The 26,957-nt window shown below is 22.6% G+C and overlaps 1 protein-coding gene across 1 annotated transcript in view; it reads left to right on the plus strand.

Annotated features, from left to right (window-relative positions):
- The window catches only part of LOC114126333 (probable G-protein coupled receptor CG31760), a 133,445-nt gene that overhangs the window by 80,489 nt on the left and 25,999 nt on the right, over positions 1–26,957 (plus strand). The window contains exons 3-4 of the mRNA XM_050199889.1: positions 12,420–12,774; positions 23,742–23,925. Coding sequence (XP_050055846.1) covers positions 12,420–12,774; positions 23,742–23,925 — 539 coding nt within the window. The remainder of the gene's footprint in view (positions 1–12,419; positions 12,775–23,741; positions 23,926–26,957) is intronic.

Raw genomic sequence — 26,957 nt, forward strand, 5'->3', positions numbered from 1 at the left:
TTGTTTCATATGAAATAGCAGTAAAAAAAAGTCAATATTGTGTGTGTATTATTTGTATAACTAATGTATAATTTATTTTTAGTTTTTATTTATCATTATTAAAATATCTATAACTAGATTTGTTGCTTTGTTTGTGGTACTCTGAATGACTTTAGATGTAGTGCAGTTTCATCAACTACATTTGTTCATATTTTTTGATTTAAAGTTCTAACCATCTGATATGTTCGTCTTACAAATGTACTAAAACTATGTTCCCATTCTTCTGTAAAATTTATTAGTACGAGCTTCACCGTAGAAAGTTGTTCGTGAACATTCCACAAATTATACCCAACAAGAAGTGGTAACTTTATAAGTGCTATTGTGTTACTCTAGTTCTTTATTTTGTCTATAATATTTCCATAACCAATTGTATATTGTTGAAATAATCTGATAAAGATTCAGTTTCTCTAGAATGATTTTCTCGAATATTTCATACCATCTTTAACATTTTATTATCAATTCCAATTCTTAAATTTTTCTTTTCTTTTATTGCGTTTAATAATTAAAATAGTTCAACAAAAATAATTAAACGAAGGTTATTTGAGTTGATAAATAATAATATAGTAGACACTTTGTTAAGCAGAATGATAATTCTTAAGACTTGAGCTTATTAAACTGATATATACATAATATTATATGTTTCTAAGAATATTATATTCTTTATATTGGCTTTTGAAATTATAATCGATCAAAATAACCATTGTGAGTATTCAATTAGAAATAGATTTTTATCGATTTTTCTGTTACGTGTTTAAAAACATAAATGTAATTCTATTTTTTATAATTGATTATAAAAATCTCAATAAATAAATAATATTTAACAATCATCAATTATGTTTTGTTAAGTTAGGTCGGTTTCCAATCGTTCTCGATCATAGTTTGTGCAATGTATTTCAAAATCTTATAATACCTACTGAATTCGTCATAATGTCTGTTAAAAGATAACTATTTAACTAAAAAAAAAAATAGAGTGGATTTAATGAAAATGTTTTATAATAATGTCACACGTGTTAATATTCCCACTATCGCTATTGCCAGCCAATAGCACACATACATTATAGTAACACGCCCAAAAACGCATATTTTTATTCAGGTGCTATAAATTTGAAAAGTTACTGAAACACGAAACCGAGCATTAGGTTTATGGGATATCTTTTTCTTTTTCATTTTTTTGGCAAACGTCGCAACGACCGTTTCTGAAAAACCCTTCCCATATATGTAGTTATTCAGGCAGTATTATTCACGGTACATTATCATTACACAGTAAAACTGGGTGGAACAGTATTCATCTGGAAACAGGTAGAAGAGTATAAAAATATAAATATAAACTAGGGAAAAATGACACGGAAGGGACTTCGATTTTTGTCACCACAGGTTGTAATACGTTATTATTGTTGGTGTTTTCGTTTTTTTTTTGTGTATTGTACAAGGAAACTTCTCTCATAAAGCTTTAGTTTTATTACTATCCTGTCGCATTTATTATTTTGTATTTTTTTTTTTTTTAATAAATAATAATCATACAATCATACATTGTAAAAACGAAAAGGTATAATTTTATAACATAATATAGCTATAAATTTATTTAATACATAAATATATATAAATACATATATGAGTATATATGTATTATTAGAATACAATAAAACTATTTTTTATAATATGTAAGCATAAGTTGGAATTTAAAATTATTTAAAAACTGAAACAACCTATAAAGCAAATAAACTAATTAATAAAAAAACTTATTTATTCTGATAAAAAAAAATACTAAAATACATTTTCTAATTAATATTAAATTAATATATTAAAACTATAACTACTATAAGTTAAGACATGAAATAATGTATAAACTAAGACAATACTGTTTGTATAAAAGTAAGTAAAATTGAATCTTTACAAAAGTGTTTTATTATATTACTTTAGCCATAACTCACAAAAAAAAAACAATTATTCTATTGTATAAGCACTTTGTACACTAATATATACCTAATTTTTTAATATTTAAAGATAGTACAAAATATATTTTTTTTTCAATTTGGTTAAGTCATTTTATTGTTTATTAAGAATCAACTGATTATCATTATTGTGTAAATAACAGTAATGTATATGTTAAGTATGAATTCAATGCATGGGGTAGATCCAAAAATTTATCAAAGGGGGGGGGGGTAATTCAATACGTAACGCTGAATATAACTAATATTTCTTACAAGTCACAATGTAATAAAATTGTATATAATAAGCTCAGGGGAGGTGTAATTACCCTATTACCCCCCCCCCCCCCTTGGATCCGTCACTGATTCAATGATCAGTATATCTTTTATAATTGTATACAAAGTACGATTCTGAGTGAAGATAGTCTATCAATAGTTTTAAGGACATTTCACTATAGATTTAGATTGCTATGATTATTTTTTGTCTGTTAGAAATACGGTAGGTTGAATCAATTCTCTCCAAAAACAAATCATATTTAAATTAAATTTTATCTATTAATATTACTTCATACAATAATAATATAATTTGTTATTTTTAAAATATAAATCTATACTGAAATACCATAGATGGTACATAGTTATGGTCTATATGTTATAGTGTATAAATATTATAAATAAATTAAAACTTACGAGATATTTTGGAGGTGACATGATGTAGAAAAAAAGGTTTATATGTTATGTAATGATAATTTTTTAAAGAATTTTTTAACTTTTTTAATTTAAATACTTATAAAAAAGCACGTGTTTTAAATATTTTATTAATGTAGTATCAACTTTTTAGGAACTTAATAATACAATTTCAAATTTTCTTTAATTAAAACAAAATATCTATAAATAACTCAAAAATAGGCAAAATATTTTTAAATTTATATTAAGTCTATAAAGTTCTTATTTATATTTTTTAATTTCCAGTAAAAAATTTAATTGTCTACAATTTCTTCTTCATTTTAAAACAATTAAAAATATAGGATTGAGTAAAAAATTGTTCTGATTTTTTAAAAAACACTTATTTTAAGTAATATTTACTTTTAACTCCTAAATTTACAATTAACTAGATTCGATTCACAACCAAAAACCACCATAAATCCTTCAAGTTTTCTATTAGAGACCATGCATTCTTTATGTTGAAGATTGAAGCATATTGATTTTATAAAATTTTTAGGTACAAAATAACTTATTGCTGTAAAACTATTATGATCAGTTGAAAGTTTTAAATAATATATTACATATCACATTCTATATCAATTTTGTTACCATTAATATTTAACGTTATAACATTGTTTATTAATAAAATAAAAAATTATAGAAAAAATTATGTTTTTAAATTAAATTAAATTCTATAAGTACAGTTACGCTGTGATGTGTGGATATGTATATGAATAAATATGTATATAGTACATACATTATTGATTATATACATAATATGACATATTATATTATCATATTTTAGTGTATGTTTAATAACCAAAGTAACCAAAGTAATAATTTCACTGATTGTTAAAGTTTGTTAAAATGATTGTTATGTTCATTCACTCAAATTTATATTTAAAAATAATTTATTATGTTTGTTTGAATCATAAAAATTGAATCGTAATGAATATTACTTACTAGTGATTCTGTACGTAGACCAGGGCTATTATACCTAGTATATACTATTATGTCCTCAAATAAATTATATTGTGCTTTATATTTTATATAGGCTCTATAATTTTATAGTTGTTTTTTTATTTCAATGACTAAAGTCATCTCTGAATAATAAAAATTCTTGAAGAGTTATTTATTTTATTATACGCAATACTCTTAAAATTTTTAAAAGGAATTTTTATTAAACTATTCAAGGAATAAATTAAGAAATTAAATTTCAAAATAAGCTATAATTATAATTAAGATCCTAATATATATTGGTGTTTTCAATATTTCACGAAATTCCAGTCTGATTATGTCAATAGCAGATGCCATAATCACGGCTTTCCAATATCGAGGGGAACTAAACATTTAACAATCACACAATCACTTACTTAATTTTATATTATTAATCATAATATAGTATTTATAGGTACATTACATCTAAGCAGTAAACATAAAATATATTTGTTTTATATCTTATTATATTTTTCTGGTACTCGTTGACTTAATATATTTTTTAATATTATTAATTATGAACAGAATTAATTGAAGTTAAAACAGCCTTAAAATATTTAATTTTAAACTCATACATACTATAAAATACAATATAAATTAATATAGATTCATTAGCAATTATTACTGATTTAATAAAACCTAAACATCTTTAGAATATAAATTTTTTACCATTTAATAATAATACAGTGTGCAAAAAGTCATACAAAAAACACTCAAGATTAGTCGATTCAAAAATGATGAGATTCTCATATAGATTATGGATACCTGATGTGAAAGACTAAAATAAGATATAATAATTGATAATTATTTTATCCATCAATATAACATGTTATTCAATGCAATACTAAAATGTAGTTTTGCATATTATGTTTATCCATTGTCCAAGATATCAAAAATATAAAAATAAACTCAACATTCCACATACTTCTATGGAGCAGCTAATAGCCCTTTTTCAGATGTCAAATCAGTAACATTTTTTATGAAGAAATGTAAAAGTATAATTTCATCTGATCCAATTTTAAGTTAAACGTGATGTATGTATATAAAATAATAGTTCTTAAACAAAAAGAAAGTATGAATACATTATTACTTTTAATTACAGTTTTACAGAAATTTCATAAATATAAAAACGCATAGTTAGACACCTTTGAATAATATGATAATTCCTATGGAGTTTCAGAAAAATATTAGATTCTGGTTGGTAGAACTAAAGTATTAAAGAAAACAATTTTATGAAAAGGTACTATTCTTTTCATTAATATAACTGCTTAACATTCATAAAAAACTAAAAGAATTAAAAATATTTTAATAACTAGATTATTTTTTAATATTCATATTACTATTAAATTGTATCTAATTGTAGTATTTTTTTGTATTTTTGAGGTCAAAAATAAAAATTATCAGTACTTACTAAATATTATCAAAAAAAAAAAAAAAAAAAAAAAAAATAGGAAAAAATGGAATTTTTAATACATATTAAATTTGAAAAGAAAATAGATTTTTTTCTTCGTTAGTCAACAAATTATAACTGGTAAGATTTAAATAGCTCACCAAATATTTTATATTAGAAAAATAATAAAACAATAATAATATTATTTTAGCAATTTCAAATTTCAAAATTTCTGATTGTAAATAAAAAAAAAGGTTTAATAAATTAATTTAAAGTAGCTCGTAAGTTGTTTTACTGCAATAAAAATATATCAATGAATATAGGTACCTACATTTATTTTATTATTGACCTCCCTAAACTTTTTTTATTTTTTAAGGACTACAAAATAATTTCTATGTTTAAAATATATATTCTGTCTATATAAAAATTAAAATAATTTCTTGACTTTAGTTTTATAAAAATAAGAAATCTCATTTAGAAATTTCGTTTTATGACGTATATTGTATGCGTGAGAATAGAAAATAAAATTATTAAAAATTACCAAACATTTATTATCAACAAGTTATCGATTTTTAATTATTTTGAACATTAAACCATTGAACTGACATGCAATTTGGGTATAAGATCGTGAAATTACATACTTACCGTTTAGTTTCTAAAGAAAAGTTTGATTATTTCGAATGTTATATACCAAATTTTTATTATACATACATTTACAAAGCTCATACATAAAATGATCCAAGGACTAGAAGTAACTGGCTAGTTTTTAAATTCAATATCATGGTTTCTAGTAAAGTGTTAAGTGAATAATATATTCAGTAAAACTGCTATCATTCTTAAAAATATTAATTTTTTTCAAAATATTTTATTAAAAATAAGAAAATGTTGAGTGCATAATATAATATTATACCTGTGGTAAACTGATGCTTAGTGTTGGACTGGGAACTACGGGCCCAACCAGTAATTGACTAACAAAGGGACTCAGCCACAGCTATAATTAATAATTATTCACTTAAATATGATGATTTATTGTTTTTGCCAAAAATGGCTATAACTAAATACACTTTATAATACTCAAAGTAAAAAAAAAAGTTTTTAGTTTTTTTTTTTTTAGATTGATTAATTTTAATATTATATGCCAATATGTCAGAAATTAAAGTTCGCAATAAACTAATAACAGATACATACAAATATAATAATATAAAACAATAATAATAAAAGTAAAAAATAACTATAATATGCCTTTATAAATTATAATATTATTTTTCTAAATTACTGTTTAATTTTTGGATATTTTTATAATCATTATTATATATTGACTTAAATGTATTAAACGTGATGGAATCTTTAAATAGGTACTTATTTACAATTTACATTATTTTGATTTAACAAATAGTGATTTAGTCTTTCTCTCTTTCCTCATATTTTAAACTGCATTATGAAAACTTGAAGTGTAGTTAAGATATTATTTTAACAATGTTGACATTATTAACAATCAATTTTGTGAATCCATGGTTGATATATTTATAAATTATACTTTGAATGGAAATATACAGCATTGTTTACCGTTCGATAATTTTCTCTCGACAAAGGGTATTTAGGGTACGTATATATAAAAACAGATACTCTCAAAGTTCAATGTTCCAACTGATAAAATCATATTTATCGGAGTAAATAACACAAATATATTTGTTTTCCATATGGTTCTATCAAAGAGACACCGATACAGAGCACTATATTTGTGTAATTTAATTTAAATAAACAGTTCATATTTTATATTTCATAATACTTTAGTTTTTAATAGAGTATCTTATACAGTTACACAGCTTAGGATATATCACTGACTTAACCAATACTGCTGAGGCGTGAAAGAGAGCATGACATACAGATACAGTCTTATAAAATTGTATATAAAATATTTTAAATGAATAACAATTTATAACTATTCCATAATGCGAACACACAGTTATAAACAAACGATGTATCTCAAGGATTGAATTATGTTATCACAAAATTAATGTAAAACGTTGTTAGTAATATATTCTATATTTTATATTACTATATAATAATACGAATAAGAAGATCATATTTCTCGAATTTAACCATATTATGTATTATAATGTGTTTAGTTAGAATGTTACAATAATTCATAAATAATTATTATGAAATTTCGAATTATAAACATTAAAAAAAGATCGAAAAAAGTTTGTACGTGAATTGATAATAGAATAATTATTTAAAAAAAATTTAAATATGTATAAGTTTTGAAACTACAAGTAAATAAATTTAAAAAACGATATTTAAGTATAACTGTTTTTAAATTATAATTTTGAATGTTGTTGTATATATAATAAAACTAAAATGCTGTCATTTTCACGAACTAGTTAAAGCTGAATTAATTTCAAAAACATAAGGACGGATGATTAACTATATTCTGTACCTTTATAATACTATACATGTTATTATTATGGATATAAAATCAACATAGATAACAATGTAACAATGCAATATAAATTCAAGCTACAATATCTTTATTTGCGTATGGACTAAAAAAAAAGCATGAGGTAGTATACAACGTATACTAACTTATTTGAATTGAATGTTTTAGTCAGATAATATTATATTAAAAATAAAAAAAAAACAAATAAAAAACGTTGATTCATTTTTAAAACGATAATAAAAAGTAAAATAATAAAATATTAGTATGAAATATATTTTATTTTGATGATTAAGTTTGACTATTCTTAATAACTGTTTCTTTAAATATTACGAAATGGGTTCTGTTAATTGTTTGTTGTTGTTTTTGTTTTTTTTTTATGCTCCAAAATGAAGTCATAAATAAAGAATGGTACAGTCTGGCAATATATTGTCGGGAAAGTGTATGCGTGGATAAAAGACTTAAACTATTAACCCTAAATAAACCGTTTCGTTGTCTAAGTTAAAGTAAATTAATACTATAGCTCATAAAAGCTATCACATTTTATGGACGATAATAGTATAAAATATGGGTCTATATTAGCCTCTCACCTTTCTCTATTTCTGTTAATCAGTTACATTCTACGTGTTGAAAATGAATTAATTACAATATATTGTGCAGTAGGTAATTAAAATAACACTGGATGGCTCATTGAAGAGTTTAATACAACTCTGATAATTTGTGAATCGTAAAAGATGTTTTAAAAATATTTTTAAATATTTGGTGATCGATGGCCTAATAATATTTTATATTAGTAAGACATAGGTACTATCATAATTTTAACAATTATAAGACCAGTATATTGTAATAATATATTATGTTGGGATATATACACCATGTATTTTTTTATTATTAAAAATGTCTACGAATTTGCATGAATAATGAACAGCAGGTAGGTACATCAGCGTTTGTATGACGCAGCACCAACCGTTAACCGTTTTCACAACAATACCATCTGAAATTACTGTTATTAATCATTCCGTTTCACTAAATATTTATACGAATACAATTTATTACTAAGTTTTCAATCGAATGTCCATTAAATCTTAAGGTAAGATAAATGTACGCTGTGTAATATACTTAAATGAACCACTCATCATTGGTACTTAAATTTAAAAACTCCAATTTCATTATCAATATTAATTATTATGTACACGTTTTACACACGAATTGATATTAAAATTAGTTTTGCATTTCAGTTATTTTAGAAAATTAATCTCTGTAATTTATACATAAATTTATTAGGTTTAATTTTAAAGAATTTATTTTAAGTGAAATAGTCATCAGTATTTCAAATTAAAAATTGTATTACTGAAATCAAACACATTACTCTACTTTAAAGAAGCTTAAACATAAATTAAAAATTGACATTTTGTTTCAATACAAAATAATTATAATTTATTTTAATATTAAGTAGAAAAAAATAGAATCACTTTTAACAGACTAATAAATACAATTTTTTACAATATTATAGGTATTTAAGATATAAATACGGTTAATATTTAATATATATATAATGTACAATTTCCTAGGTATACTGGTATACTATTGAATATAAATTATAGTTCCTATTCATTCCAAAATTGAATCATATTATTTTTAGATAAAGTAATATTTTAAGAGGATGCATAATTCTAATAAGTATATTGGTTTTACAATAATCTGTGAATTATTTTTGTTTCTTTAATAAACTTTTGATGTTTCAAACTTATAGTTTGAGAATAGTTTCTGGTAGAAAATTGAATTTAGTTGGCACTAAGGAAAAAAAATAAAAATTAATAATATATTTTTGTAAATATTTTTATACAAAAAAAAATATATATATATAAATAGAAAACGAAAATATTTATGCAACACCAATTTTTGACAATATTGGTTTTGATATTTTGTTGTAGTTTAAAAGCTAATAACCGTAGGTGCTTACAATTTTTACGAATTATTTACAATATCATTTTTCAGGAATTATAATATTTTAAGATTTTTTTTAGCCTTGTTTTCAAATGTTGAAAATATACATTTTTATTTAGGTATACTAATTTAAACATTTCTGAAATACATGGGCACATTTTATTAAGTAGCCTATTAGGTATATAATATAATTTAATTAATGTTTAAATTTTCGTCTACAAAAAAAAAAAAAAAAATTACAAACAGCAGTATTTTAAATTGTCATGTTTTATTACGATTGTTTTTGATAAACTATGATGATGAATATACACACTATTATGTATACATAAAAAATATAACCATTATATTATTTACATAATTTATATAATTATTGGTTATTTTGAAAATTAAACGAGTAAAAAGGGTTTTTTGGTAAGGACTTGCCTTTAAATATTAATATGGGATATTTAAACTGTCTTTTTGAGGCTATGCCCTCCTAGTTCACTCCAAGTTATGCTATTCCTGCTGGCTTAGCATAATATTTCAATCGAATTAAACTAGCGGATTAATATATGTTGTTATAATATATAATTAAATGGATGGTTTATATACATTGTTGACATATATTCTAGTTAAATACAACTAAATCGTTGAAATGTGTATATTAGTTATAAATGATGGACATTGGGTATTATATTAACGTTCATAATATTATGTCCCTTAAGTATACAGTTGGTTCCTGCTCATTAAATGGTAATGCTATTCAATATTGATTGAATAACTAAAAACAATGGTTTGTCTTTTTGTCAATGACATAATCTTCAAATAATTAGTTACAGTCAAAGATCTAATAGTTTAAATACCATAACTTTGATTTGGTGCACAAAGATATTATGAACAATTGAAATATTAAAGAACGGAAAAATTAATTAATAATTATTATTGAAAATATAATTTTATAGTAGAGCCATCACAATGTGTTCATTATTATTATTAAAAAAAAAAAAGAACATAATTATTATTATAATTTTTTATTCAATAAGACGCAAGAATGATTAGTTAGGTATTCATTTTTTTTTTTTATTATTATTACCCACTATTATTTAAATATAAATTATTTTTCTAATATTAAGCTATCAACGGATATTTATTAGGTATTAGAAGTTAACACTATTTGTAATACACCATAGATATAAAAAAATTATATACAAGTATAAACAATCATTAACACACTAGGATGTTTTCAATTTTGTTTAAAATATTTTATATTAAATAACAAGATATATAAATGGTTACAATACGTATATTATGAATAATTTGTTAATAATACATTTTGTGTTGAGAATAAAAATCTGAACATAAATGTTTGTATAACCTAGATACATAAGCAATATTAGACATCATAGTCCACATAGTAAATATTTATTAGACATATTTAATTATAATTTTGACAACTGATTACTAAATTTTACACCTGGAGTATCGTACAGTTTGAAATTGCATGGAATGTTTCTATTATAATTCCCTTAAATTGAAGTAATTGGTAGGCATTTTAATATTCTATAATGTGAATTTTTCCTTACAGAAATAGTTTTCATACAGCGTTATTAGTGCAATATTTCAACATCAGTATTTAATAATAATTAAAAACAGATAAAATGTTTTATTAACTCTGAAATAATAATGATTTTTTTTTGTTATTATTACTCGAGTACTCAATAAAAATTTTGTAGATACAAATATGCAATATTGTTGCATAATGAAATGATTTTTTCAATATTTAGTCAGTTTTTGACATTAATTCATCGCTATGTATTGCTAAAATATAATATTAATATTATAATTTATATTAGTATTATTATTTTATACTTTTATAATATTACGTTATACATACACGCAGGTAAATAATATATGATTTTACATACACACGCGTATGTGTGTGTATATGTATTGAATATATTAATATATTTGTAAATTTAATAAAAAAAAAAAAAAAAACCCTAATAGTTTATTTGTTGGTTCTAAAAAATAGATTACACTTTATAATAATTATATTAAAAAAAACCCCACCTACACGAGTATACAAGTATGCGTCATCTGGAATTGAATGTAAAATAAAACATAATATTTAGGTCAATGTCACTTGGAGGGATCTGTAGATGCGAAAATTGTAATTCTGAAGAAAGTTTGCTGGAGATATTGTCCAATCTCAAAAAAAGGAAACCGCGTTATTTTTTCCATAAAGATAACATAAAATATTATTCGTCTCACATATGAAATGTTAGGGATGATTTATGCAGTCAAGATAAACCTAGTACCACGACTAAAACGTTGAACGTGGGACCAATAAAATCGTTTAGACAATATAAGTATTCGAGAAGACCACATAATATAGTCAGTTAGGGTCAGGTTAGATGTGTGTGTGTGTAATATATATATATATATTCTTTCGTTTAGTGTATAGGATGCTTGGGATCATTATGGAGGATTATATGTAGTTTATGTAGTTTTTATAGTGTTGCATTCTGGAACTGAATTGAAATAGATAATTAAACAGCTAACAAAAGTCACGTACATATTTACTGAACACCGTTATTTATTTATATTGGTCGAAAATAAGAGTTACCTCAACGTTCAATAAAACAAAGACGTATATAAACCTTTCACGACAATATAAATTGTAATTTATGCTTATGTTTATGAAAAATAATAAAATAATATAAAACTATATTAATACTAATACCTATGGACATTAAATATGACGTGTATCACTGTTGTAATATTAAAAAAACCAAAATGCCATCTAAATAATATGTAATAACATTAACTCGCAACATGGCATTATTACGGTCAATGACCACGATGATAGCAAATGTATTCTTTAATAAAACAAAATAAATGGTACGAGCGTATCATATTATTATATTATAATGTGCACCATTACCATTTAATCAAAAACGATATTGACAAAATACTTAATAAAGATTGCAATTTTTAGGAACGGTTCCGCGTGGAAGCCGACGTTGCCGTTAATAGAGCCAACATGTTGACGAGACTTTGGAAGTACGCCGGTCCCGAAGTCATGGATTCTGAATATCTGTTGCACGCCGGCGTTATTTCCATGGTAGAGTTTGATGATGACATATTCGCGGCGGGCAACTGTTATGATCAGCACCAATACAAGCACTATCAGCTGTTTTGCCCGTACGCGTACCGGCTGCCTAAGGGTGAGGGCATATTGGCCAAGGACTTGGCCGTCGAGTACAAGTACTTGACCAACGCAAGCGAATGGTTTTTTATCGCCCGGAAGACAGCTGAATCGGTCATACAACGCAACAATCAGTATAAACACGGTAAGCGCATACTCGCGTTTTGATTTTTTTTTTAATATTCCTTATAAACCATAAATCTATTTATTTTTTTTTTTTTTTTGTATATTAGAATACACGTATATCGTGGTCATGTTAAATTATATATATATATATATATATATATATATATATATGTATAATGGAATATTAAGGGCAGGGCATACCTTAAATAGCTACGTCTTTCCTCCCGCATTCATTAAGAAGTTAAACTTTATTTTTCATGTTTATTTTGAAATTATATCTATAATAATAAAATACTTTCGACTTTGGCGTTAAATACAATTTAAAAAGTAGTAGCAAATAGGTGATCGGTCTACTGCTGTACAGTTAGTATGTATCGAGTGTATCACGTCATAAATTCCCATCGAGTCACTATAATACATTTTTGAACTAAATTATGTAACTATTATTTTATTCAATAATCAATATCTCATTTTTACCCAACCCAGATTATATATTATATATATATATATATATATATATATAAAGCTCAGGGTATAGTAACTTTATAAAAACAGTAATTTCGTGTCTAATATAAAATATGTGTTTTTACTTAGTAGTTGACACTAATATGTAATTTTTCGATTTATCATTAAATTCCCTAAAAGTAATGAAAAATTAAAGAAAATATAAATTTGTACAATAACAACAGTAAAATATTAATACTTAGATTGAAATAATATAATTATTATCATTGTAATTTCTGTATTAATAATATAATACAAACAGCTAATAAGTAATAACTCTAAAATTATATATTAGTAAGTTATAAGGCGTATGAGTTAAATATTCATAATTAAAAAACTAGTGGTTTGAATGTTCGATTTTTATGAACATAGGTTATTGAAATTAACAACAAATAATTAAAAAAAGTGTTAATGTAACTGTTAAAGTAGTGTTAGGCTTAGGAGGTATTAACTTTAAAATAATCATACATAGAAACGTTATGTAGGTATTTAATAAAATAAATCGAAAAAAATGTTAATATAAAAAACATTTTACTTTTTAAGCTAACACCATAATGTATGCCCTATGCTCCATGGATTTATAAGAAAATATTATTCATCATTATTAGTTTTTTCTTCTATACTTATATTATATTACTTTAGTAAAAAACAAAAATCCATTACTATATTTAATTTAATAAACATTTTGTTATAAAAATACAAACAAAGTAATTGTTGTTGCATAAAATTCAATAGTCATAGATGAAATATATGATAAATCATGAACTTTATTTTAAATATTGAATCACTTTTTTTTTTTTTTTGTATTTAAATCAATAAATAACTATTATTTTTTGCTGCATAATGTATCTATTTTAGGAATAAAAAAATTTCAACGAGGCTTTAATGTGCAATCAAGTGGAACAAATATTTTTATTCTTTTATTTGACTCTTAATTTTGGCTATAAACCATAAAATTAAATCGTAGGAATAATCTCCAAAAGCCCAGTGTAATCGGAAGCTACCGGAATTCAGATAATAAATCAGCAGCTTCCCGGAACAACAATAATTTTGAATAATAACCATTAAACCACACAATAGCTACACCCTAATAAATAGTAGGTATTGATAACTGGTCGGGTTTTAAATAGACAGGTATGTTTAGGTACGATAATATTATACACTTCTTGTTTTCTAATAATATTATTATGTACACAGATACCGAACAGATCCAGGACTGTTTTGTTATAAAAACAGCAACATTGTGTCATCATATATTGATATAAAATATAAAAAAATACAATGTATTTTTTAATAAACACAATCAAAACAACTGAAATAATGGTGTATTATAATTACTCGTGCTTATTTGATTTCTCTTAAGACTTTTTTTGTCCGCAAGGGAAATGATTTTTTTCGTATTTATAATGAAATTCAATGCAGTTTTATATTTACAATAGAAACAACCTGTGTATGCCTTTAAATTGAATGCATATACGGTTGACGACGATTTTGACAATAAAATATAAATTGTACCAATTCGTCGATATAAATTCCATTTTTACGTTAAAGTATTATCATTCACCTACCTATCAAATATCAACAATGGTATAAAATGTCTATTGTGTGAGTATGAGTGGTTGTCGTAGTTAGGGCGTAGAAAATAAAATATATTTGTTTATCTAAATGGCTTTTGAATAACGTACTTGATACAGTCATATATATTTTTATATATAAAAAAAAAATATAATTAAAGACAATACTAATTCACAAAACGACAATAGGATTTTGAATGGGTCAACACAAAATATTATTTCTTAAAATATGCAGTTAGGTACTTAATAATAATTTACATCACACACATTTTTTAATATTTCTTCATTATGTTATGGTATACGTACACACCAATTAAATTGTTTTAGACGAGTTTTATATAATATTAAAACTTATGATGATTATGGTTTTTAAGTTTAACAATTTTTTTGTTTAAGTTCATCAAAACATTAGTAATATAATATAAATTCTTCAATTATTAATTACAATACTATGTATATATCTCAATTCATATTTATCAATTAGTTATATTACAAAAGAAATATAATTAAAATGTATAATTATACCTTAAAATAATATATTTTATTCACTATAATCTTTTGATGCATTTGTTGTAAATAATGGAATATTAAGCAGTTTATCAAGAACTATATGAACTACATCAAACGATTTTCTTAAAATATATAATGCCTAATTATGTACCTAAAAAACAATAATATCATCAGATCAATTTATATTTGAAAAAATAAATTAAAAGAAACAAAGATAAAATATATTAATATCCCAAATAGGTACATGAGGATATTTTAAAACAATGAAATTCAGCTATGAAAAATATATTTCAGGGGGTGGATGAGGTAAAGTGGTGGAACACCTACTCACTCTTAACAAGAAGAAAAAAGTATAATAAAATATAAAAATTACACGAAAAAATATAATTTATCAAATTATATAATACTATATCTCTGAGATAGTTAAGTTGGCACATTTCACAAACATCTTATATAATATAATTTGATAGTTAATCATTGTGATCAGCAAGTTTCTTTGAACCATTGCCCATTATTTACATGACATTATACAGCAAACAGAAGTCTTTTAACAATGTCACCAGCATAATTATTTTGCTGTAAAATAATTGGTATAGAATTATGTTATACTTAATTAATACATTGTTTATAGAAGCAATTAAGCAGTAACAACAGGTGACTTATTAAAGCAAGCTTTGCAGCATTGCTACTTTTAAAGACTTCTGTGATAGTATGTAAATATTAGCTTAAAGTATTCTTTTTTAATACCAATAAAATTATGTCTTATAACTTAATACTTCAAAATAATTGGTGATTTGGTTTTTAAATACGATGATTATTTATATGCTATTAAAGTGAATGAATAATTTTAAAATAATAATCAATTATAATAAAATATACTAAACTAAAATATTTTATAATTTAATGTATAATATTATAATAATATGCAGACTATACAAGTACATTTTAAACACATTTACAAGTAATAATGTTTAGAGAAAAAAATTAAATAAGTTCCCCAAAAAACCTTTCTGTAAAAATATATTATATTATTATTTATTTTAGTATTTTTAAAAATAATATAAAGTACAGCAATACTGTGAATTTAAATCTGTAATGTAAATTCATATACCACCCATTGATTTTCTTTTAGAATCCTGTTACATATGTACGGTCTAATGAATTTTGATTGATTGTGTTTACAATGGTTTTTCTTTTTAAAATTATAAATTGTATTTTTCATATTTTTAATGGTTTTAATCTTAACATCGCAACTTTATGTATTTTTTCAACGTTGCAGTAATTAATGATATTATTTATAATAATTTTCTTTTGCAAACGGATATTTTTTTTTTTTAATATAATATAATAACATAGTACACTAGTAGTTAAATACATTTATTAAATGCAAGGTATCTTCTTTTAAATAATAAATTTAACATTGATGTAACAACAATGGTTGGTATAATATATTATTTAAGTATACGTTTTATTTATGTATAATTTTTAAACTTCTATAATACCTCGGTAAATTGATGGTTATTGGGTGCTTAAATATAATTAATTAAAAATTAAAAATTAAAAAAAAAATGGTAACTGTTATGTTTTAAATTAATTAACGAAATATTTTAATTTTAATTAACGGAGTCAATTGTGATTTATTAACTTATTGTGATTATATTATAACTTATTAGCAAACAATAATGCTTTGATGCCTATTTTAAGAATTTTTGAAAATATCGACTTGGTGTATTTGTATTTTTTGTCGAATAATTATCGGCGATTTAAGAATTAAGTAATTGTTTTCAAAACTTAAAAATACAATTACTATTTGTTGTATCCTTACTGGGATGTTTATTATAAAAATAATTTGTTATTGCTTCATATATCAACTTGTTTGCTCATTGGCCACTTCACAAAATCGAATATCTCTAGAATTCACCATTCTGTGAACAACATAATAAAGTAAATTGCGCAAGGTAAATGTTTATCTTACTACTTTCTTTGCGCATCGTTGGACAACATACGAATAACAGAATCAAATAGCCTTACGTGATTTCCACATAATGTTTAATCTGGTGTAACTAATATTTATACTCCAAAGTATTTCTATGAGTGAGTATGCTTTTAATCATGACTTATGGCATTCAAAAATAAGTTTACATGACAATATAAATAAAAAATAAGATAACTATTAAAAATCCGTTTATAAGCAATATATTTGTATTATGCATTTTTGAATTACTTAATAACAAGTACCTATACAATAAATACGTCAGTTATACTAAAAACTTAAATTATGTAATGCAAATATAGAAAATATAAAATTTTTAATATTTAACGTTAAGCGTTATGAATTTAAAATTAATCATAAGTAAACTTATTCAGAAGATTTCATCCAATGTTTATTAATTTTAACTTAAGAAACCACAACAGTAATTATCTATTGAATAGATAATTACCATCTATTCAATTAATACCCCAAAGTTTTTTTTTCTTTTTAATAAACTATATAATATTATTTTTATGATTTATTTGATTTATTTGAGAAAATAAATTATGTTGTAATATCTTTGATGTACATGAACATAATAAATAATTAAAATAATAAACATTTTGATTAAAATACGTCAAAAACCTAACAAACATTATCTTACATAATATTAGTATTTTATAGAGATCCAAGGAATAATAATACTGTAAAGAATATATAAGCATATTTAAAAAAATAAAAATAAAAATATTAACATTTTATATATTACCAAGTATCACAAGGATTTTTATAAAGAATATGCCTAGAATTTTTATTAAATGTTTTTAACGAAAATTAACCAGTAATAGTACTTTTTACAAGAATATAGATAGAATGATTTTTTTTTTTGATTTCAAGTCTAAAACTAGAAAGTTGAATACAAAAATTCAAATTTAATTTTTTTTTTTAAACATTATATATAGTCATATTTCAGATAACACAATTTGATACACGGTAGCAAAGATAATTAATTCCTAATTAATATATCATTGGGTAAGAACATTTAAATTGGTATTAAAGATTAAAATATCACTTTATGTTCAAGGTATATTTAAGTTAATTTATACTTAGTTCATAAAATTTTTATTTTTTGGCTACCAAATATAATATCATATTTTATCAGGAAAAAAACATAGAATTTTATGATTCATAAAATTTAAGATATGATTTAAATATTATTAATTTTTAACTCTCAATTTAGTTTAAATTAATAACTATTAATGGCATTTTTATCAATTTTTTTTATAATAAGTATAAAATTAATTCATGATTGAATATTAGTGTTAATGTTTGATTGTTATTTATCGTATCTGTTATACATATTAAAACCGAATTTCTACAAGATCCAAGATCGTATATCTAAATAAACGAAGATAATTTAAATGGGTATTTTATGCAATACGTTCTCATTCTGCAAGTTATTAAATAATTTAAATTATAATGATTATATTGGTAACAATATATTTATACTTCATTATATTAAACTAATATTAGCTATTCATGTGTCCTTATGGTATAAAACAAATATAAATATAGAATTTATATATAAAATATATAATATAATATATTAGATTTTTTTTTATTTAATAAAATTGTTTATTTAGGTACTATTTTTATAACAAAATAATATGGAAAAATTAGGTCAATTTTAGAAGAAAAATTATTTATTTTTTCGAATTCAAATTTATTTTTAAAAAGATTGTTGGGACTCTATATTTAAAATGATTTGTATTAAAATATATATATATATATATATATATATTTTTTTTTTGGTGTTTAATAAACATTTCTAATAAGTTTTGATCTTATATTTTCATTCCCAATAAATATAATACAAATATTATAAAGATATAAATCATTATATCACTATATAAATAAAGTAATTACAATTAAAATGATTATAATATTATATTATAATCATTTTTTCATTTATGTTGAAAACAGTTCTTTACACATATAAATAAATAATTCATTGTAATAACTAATTACCATATAAAATAATTGAGTATTTCAAAAATTTGCTGTAAATTATTTATGTAATATATAAATACATTTTTACGAGAATTAAATTACATTAATTTGTTATTTATAATCGGATTTTGTAGAAAAATAAATTGTTAAGAATCATTTTAAATCACAAAAAAAAAAAAATAATAATAATAATAATTTCCATAATATAATCTAAATTTATAATTATAGTTTTTTTATGTATTGATTGTAATTATTATTCATTGTTAGTAAATATATTATATATATTAAAAAAAAAATAATAATAAAAATTTCCCTTTTCAGGTATCAAAATGGTTATGTTGATAAAACTACAAAAACATATATTTCAATAATTATATTATCAGCCATCTAATAATGTCAATTTTAACAATATAATAACTATATAAATATAGAAGTTAATTTGGTTAAAATAATATAATTAATTAATAAATTAAATGTGCGTGAAAATTCTTCAAAAATTACGTTTTAAAGAATTCACACACAAATTCTTCCTCTATATGACATTAAGTTAAATTTATTACAGTGATAATGATAACATACGAATTTATACATGAGAAATATCTTTTTAAAAAAATCCCTGTCAAAAAAGCATTTGCTACAAAATTCCAGTCATATTTATAATTTATTTTTATATTGTATTAATATTTCAATAATCAAATATATGATGGAAAAAAAAATGAAATAATTTAATTTAGGATCATTAAATTGTTTATAAATTACAGAAGTAATCATTCCATTCTTTCAACCAAATGGATAAACACTTGAATTAAAATTTAATTTTGTCACAATTGGATACTGAAAAAAATAAAATAAAATAAAATACCAGGTGTTTATTATCTATATACAAATTTAGTAACATCTGGCATGGTTTGACTACACAGACAACTATTACAGTTGCCTAATTAAATCTTTTTACATTGGATGGTTGGTCTTCAAAACGATATTCTCCATAAACTTAGTTTATGTTAGCGTTTAATTTAGCTGTAGTACCTACAACTTACGTAGTTATTTTACCCTTTTTTATATATTTCAAAGATGAAACATTTTTTTCTTTTTTGTGATTAATTTAAATTTCGATAGTAACTGGGTTACGAAATGTATTGTACCTATTAGTGATCCGGTGTTACAAGGGAAACACAGCATGGTAAATAGTAAATACCATCAGATCGTTCTTCTACAAACTACTACAACTACACACAAATATATCAGAATAATATTAGGTTGAGCATGACATGCGGTAAGATAATCCACGGGTTTTGCGAATACTTACAACTATAGGTATTACATAATATAATTATTCTAATATTATGATTTGAACACGTCCAAATAAGCCCAATGTGGTCAATGCCTACATCATGCCATAATGTTTTACCTGTACGTGGCATGGGATGAAATCAAACAGATTTGGGAAGTTTATGGAACGAGTAAACTTTATTTGAAATTAAACATAATGGGCTTCGCGTGAAAGTATGCCGCGTACTGCACACAATACTACGGTTTAACACTGTACACGAATATAGTATTTGTTGTATATATATTGTACACAAATGATAAACGGTATTAGGACGGAAACACAATCACCAACATTTATAATATAATACATATCTTTAACCCGGTGGCGAAACTTACAGTCTGACAATATGCGAAGTTATTGTTATCTATTATAAATTGTCGTATTTTATTGTAGTAGCTAAAATGATATTAATTCTACCGAGTATTATGCACTTTACGGTTATTACAGTAGCATACTAATATATATTTTTTAATTTTAATTGTAAGTGATAAGTGCATACGACTTAAAAATAAAATATAATATAATTGTGTAGGCTTTTAACGTATTTCAATTCAAAATAAATCAATTAAATATTGTAATCATTATAATTTATATGAATTTATCAATTATTATCATTAAATAAGGCGCTGGCTTACATTTTCTTAGCATAAATAAATATTTTGAAATTAGGTAATAATTATTTACAGTGCAAAGTTTGTACTGAAAAACTGTATCCAATGCATTTTGTGAATCTACATTTCTACAACTACTGTTTTAGACAAATATTTTTATTTTTAATTATAGTTTAGTTTTACTGTTATATTTTTTGCTTCAAGATATATTTTTTGTATATTATTTATTGCTTTGCTTTTATTTCAAGTTGGTCTAATTGGACTCTTTCCAATACAAACTGAGAATATTATTTTTATTTTACTATGGTAGTAACTAACTCGGTTATAATCACCATGGTTAATTTACATTTCTAAAACTATAATATAAGGGAATAAAACTGAAAGTATTTAATTATATTATTTTAAGTCAATACGAATGCGAGTTTTTTTATGCTTTCTTAATTGTTTGAGGAGAAAATAAAATTACAAGTTATCAAATTTACCTATTTATCAACTAATTGTTAAGACGACTATATTTTAATATATTTTACATTTTTATATTTATAAGAAAGAAAGACAAATAAAAAAAGTGCTTATTATAAACTATTATTCGCCACTCACAATTTTATATCTTAATTTGAAATAAATAATTAAATTGTTGAATATTTAGGGGTTTGTTTTATTGTTACTGGTTTTTAAACGTGTCTGTTTTTCAGTACACAATTTTTAAGTTATTGATTTACGTTCAAATGTTATCGTTTTTTTAATATATTCAAAGCATCATTTAAAAACAATTAAATGCTCATTTAAGTATTGAATATTTATTGTTTCTGCTATTTTATGGATAAATAATGCAATCGATTGTTTCATTTGTCTAAAACCTTATAGTGACAGAGTAGAGTAAAAATTCTTTAAAAATAAAATAATGTGATAAAAACTAATTTATTGAAAATAATTTAATCGTATTTTAATGTAGCTATATTATACCTATATTATATTATGTCCATAGAAATTAAGCATATACGTAATAAAGTTAAATTATTATATTTTTATTAAAATATACGCATTATAAAGATTTAAATATATTTGTATTTTAACTATTACAACTTTAAAAATATGTATAGGTACCTTAAGAAATATATCAGAAAATTTATCCATTGTAAAATATATACAAATGATAAACAATTTTTTGTTTCAAGTTATTTTATTATTTTATAGTAAAATTACTCATTATAAAAATTATAAAAAGTTTATTTTTAAGGACGCGTGACATTGATTTGTATAAATATTGTATCAGAATAATTGTATAAGATGATTATAATAATGATAAATAAAATAAAAACCGATTTTAAACCCTAAAAACAATATTATTCTCTTTTTTTTAAGTAATTGTATTCCAAAATATCTCAATAATCATAAAAAAATGTATTCGTGAATACATTTTATCTGTATTGTGTTACATGGGGATTTGAATAAAAACAAAATATTGAGCTGATATCTTCACAAATGCGTAATTTATTTATATCTGTATATTTTATTTTGTTATATTAGTTTAATTACCAAGTGTATAAATTCAGTTAACTTAAATACATTCAAAAATTTAGTTTTTCTTTAACCCTAGATGTTAGTGTTATACTTAATACTTATAACATTAAAATATTAAGTCTTATTTTTTTATAGTTATTAAAAAATAAAATACTGCTAAAAAGATAATTAATATAAAATATAATATTATAGTATTTTAAGTTTTTTCGAGTTTTTTAAATTTAAATTGAACATACGTTATTATACCTCGACAATATTAAAATATTAAACATGACTATTATAGTAACGATTAACTTATATTATATTTGATCTATATTAACTGTACTTATAAGTGCAAACTACAAAGTGAATATGATATGATATAGAGTTTTTATAATGCTTTTTTAAGCTGGGCAAACATTATATTTAAGTATATGTTTTTTTTGCTTTAAAATAATTCAAATTTAAATAAACCAGGTGGGTTAAAAGGTTAAACATATACTGGTTTTTGGTCGTTTTACATGTTTAGTTTCACATAAGAGTTTTATTATATAAAATATTTAAGTTTTATGTAATTCCATGAATATGAATGAACATTATAGGGTAGTATAACATTGTAATGATCTGTTCTAAACCGTAATTTGATTTTCCTCTAAACGGTACAGTTTTTATTTCTCGTAATTTTTCTCGTAATAAAATATCTATTTAGTTTAATTTTTTTTCCAGTTAAAATTTTGTAATATATGCAAAATATATTGCGTAATATACTACTTTGTATAAAGTTTTACTATATAATGGAACACAAATAAAATTTCATTAGCTGTCTCAGTTTATTATTGTATATTGGATAACCATTATGAATGAACACTTGCCTAAACTATAATCTTATATCAATAATATAATATAATTATTAAACAATAAATTACTAGTTAAATATCTTAACAAGTTTCGATGAAAATATGTTTTCAGCAATCAACACATATACTTGGAATCAAACAAGTCATACAAAAAGTTTTCCTGATGATATTTTAGCAGTGTCGTATGAAGACGGAAAATGGAGCAAACCATATTATGACTGTGGAGGCGGAAATATATGGATGCTCACATACACTGTACCATTCTTTGCTTTCAAAGACGCCAAGTATTTTTTCAAGTAAGTTTTTAAAAGTGTTCGTTTATAATTTAATAGTAATATTAACACAACACATTTTACTAAAGGACAGCAAGACATACATCCATTTGAATGTAAACTAATATTTTTTAGAAGAGTAAATTTTTTTATAATAATATTATTTTAATAAAATTTATTTCACCGTAAAACACTATTTTTGAAAAAAAAAAAAATTATATATTTTATAACTTAACGATAAAATAAATTTTAAGAAGTAGAATTATGAAATATTTTGAAAAAAAATAGGACTTTGAAATAACGAGCGTAAAAGTATAAAACACTAAAACACTAAAACTTAGTACACCTGCCTACTATTTTTACCTATGTACCTTTAGCATCTTTATGAATATTTTTCACAAGGATTAAACTGGGAATATCATAATTCTTTTACTTATGTTATTTTTGTAATTAAAGTCAAGTTATTCATATTAAAAATACCACAAAACGGTTGTGAATCTTTTTTCGAACAAACATCCCAATTATGGGTTAACTTTCCGGAAGGCTTTACTTTAGCATTTCCCTGTTTTTAAGGTAGTAGGAATGTTTTGTAAGGACGATGACTATGGTTGGTTTTCTGTGACGTATGTTGAAGGCCATGTTATCCTTTGTAAAGCAATCTATACAATGATCACGAAGGGCACAAATACCTCGTTTGAAAACAATATGGTTTGAATTACTGCCCCACAGCATTTGAATATGACACGACGTGATTTAATATAATTGCTTTTTAATTAATGAATTAGTATAGGCATACTATTAGTATTTAGTATTTCACGATAAGTAATACGCATTCAACTGATTTCTTGTTAGTGTCTAAAACTTTTGCATAAACTTATGTCATGTCAAAGTATTTTCCAATAATAGTCATAGGGAACTCTAGTAAAAACTTATACCCGATTATGGTTATAAATGAGAGCCCAGTAAATTTACCTAGTAGATTTTACCAATATATATTTTAACATTTTAAAATTGAGTGACCATATTAAATTGTTTTTTATGTAAAAAAAAAAACGCTCTAGTGATTTACAAGTCATCTACTATATACTTTTAAGTATTTTATAAAATATAAATTACTATAATACATACAATACATGTATTATTATACAATTTTTAAATGGAGGATGTAATTAATAAAATTTAAAAAAAATATATAGGTATTATAACATTAAATTACTTCATAGTCAATAAGTAATCTAATTATATAGTAATACTTAACTATACTTAATAGTTTGTAACTATTATACAATACATTTTATTTTTAAGTCTGCAAAATAAAATAGTGTGTTTATTATAATTTTGATTCATATTATGTTTTATATGAATATATTATATTAATATAAAACATAATTGTTTTGGTGACATTAGGGATATTTTCGTTATTTATCTGTACATTCCTGATTAAATGTAAGTAGTGAAGATTCGAACAAAAATAATGTGTGCCTGCATATTTAAAAGAAAATTTGAACTATGCCATTGCAGGGTTAGAGAGAGATACATATTAACTGTTTATACGTTTTTAAATTTAACAATATCATAGTAAGTGCTAGTTACTATAATTTAATATTTGTGCAGTCATATAAACATAATGTGAAAAGGTTATGTTTTTAAATTATATTTAATTCTATATGCATAATTTTGTATTATATTCTACTCAAATATTATTCATAAAATAAAATAATGTGAACATTTATGAGGTGTAGAAATTGTATACATCTGACATTAAATTAACTCAAATAAAATATGCTTTTTTATTCAAATTTTAAAATATTAAGTTATATTCAAACGCATATCAAAACTATTATTTTACTTTGATATACACTAATGTTAAGTATATATTATGCATTTAAATTGTTATACTTAGATTGATGTGTATATTTACATTCTTTTATATTTTAAAATAATTTATTAAGTAGTATTTTTACATAAAAAGATTGAATTGCATATATTGATAATAAACTTCTTTGTTCATCACTAATGATAAAAATCGTTGTTTATAATCGACGAGAATTTTTTGAAAAAAAAGTAATAAAGATTAATAATAAAATAAATTATACAAGCTTACAAGTTTTTTTTTTTTACAAAATAAAAAGAACAATAAATAGTAATAACATAGCTAGTAATAATAAAAATAATAATAAATACCAGTATAATATGTATTATAACTCTCGTATTAATAAACTGTTTCTATATAACTATTTCGTTATTCAATAACCATCTAAAACTAATATTGACTAAAACAACTTATAATTTTAATATATTAGTTAATAATTTCGAATTTAAAAACATATAAAAAAGAAATCATGGCTATGTATTTTTAACTTGCTTATACAGATTTAAAAATAAATTATATTGAATTTCGTATTAAATTTTCAAGAACGTTAATCTAACAATTAATTTTTATCAACATTTATGGAATAATTAAAAAAAATGGTAATTTAAACTATCAATAGATAGCCAAAAAATAATATAATATTTAGAAAATGATGTCAAGTTTATGGAAACTAGCATAAATATTTAATAAAGTTTTTGAATTATAACAAAATAAAGAAGTACATTTTGTCAAAATGTGTGGACATTATCGTAAATAACCTGCTTTTCTAATTTAATTTTTTATTTTTCCCGATTATTAAAAACAGAATTTAAAATTTTTTACTTTTACTTCTTGAAATATTGACTAAATCGAATTTCCTACTAAAAACTATGCACACAATTGAAAATCGAAGCATTTTAACTACCCTAAAATATGATTATAAAACCTGTAAAATTAATACATTTATTGTTTCGTTCAGAATTTAAATTAAAAATGCATAGTTATCTTATTTGGTTCTGTTGGAAAATGATAGTTGAAATTAGAGAATTTAAATTGCTCGCTAAACATTGTATTAAGTAATATATTCGTAGACTATTCTCACTCTAGTTAATCAAATGCTAATAGACATAATTAATATACTAAAGTATATTATTTATCTTATGTAGTAGACAGTAGGTTGGTTGCCATTTATATTATATATGTA

The sequence above is a fragment of the Aphis gossypii genome, chromosome 2 (genome assembly GCF_020184175.1).
Source record: "Aphis gossypii isolate Hap1 chromosome 2, ASM2018417v2, whole genome shotgun sequence".
NCBI classification, from domain to species: domain Eukaryota; kingdom Metazoa; phylum Arthropoda; class Insecta; order Hemiptera; family Aphididae; genus Aphis; species Aphis gossypii.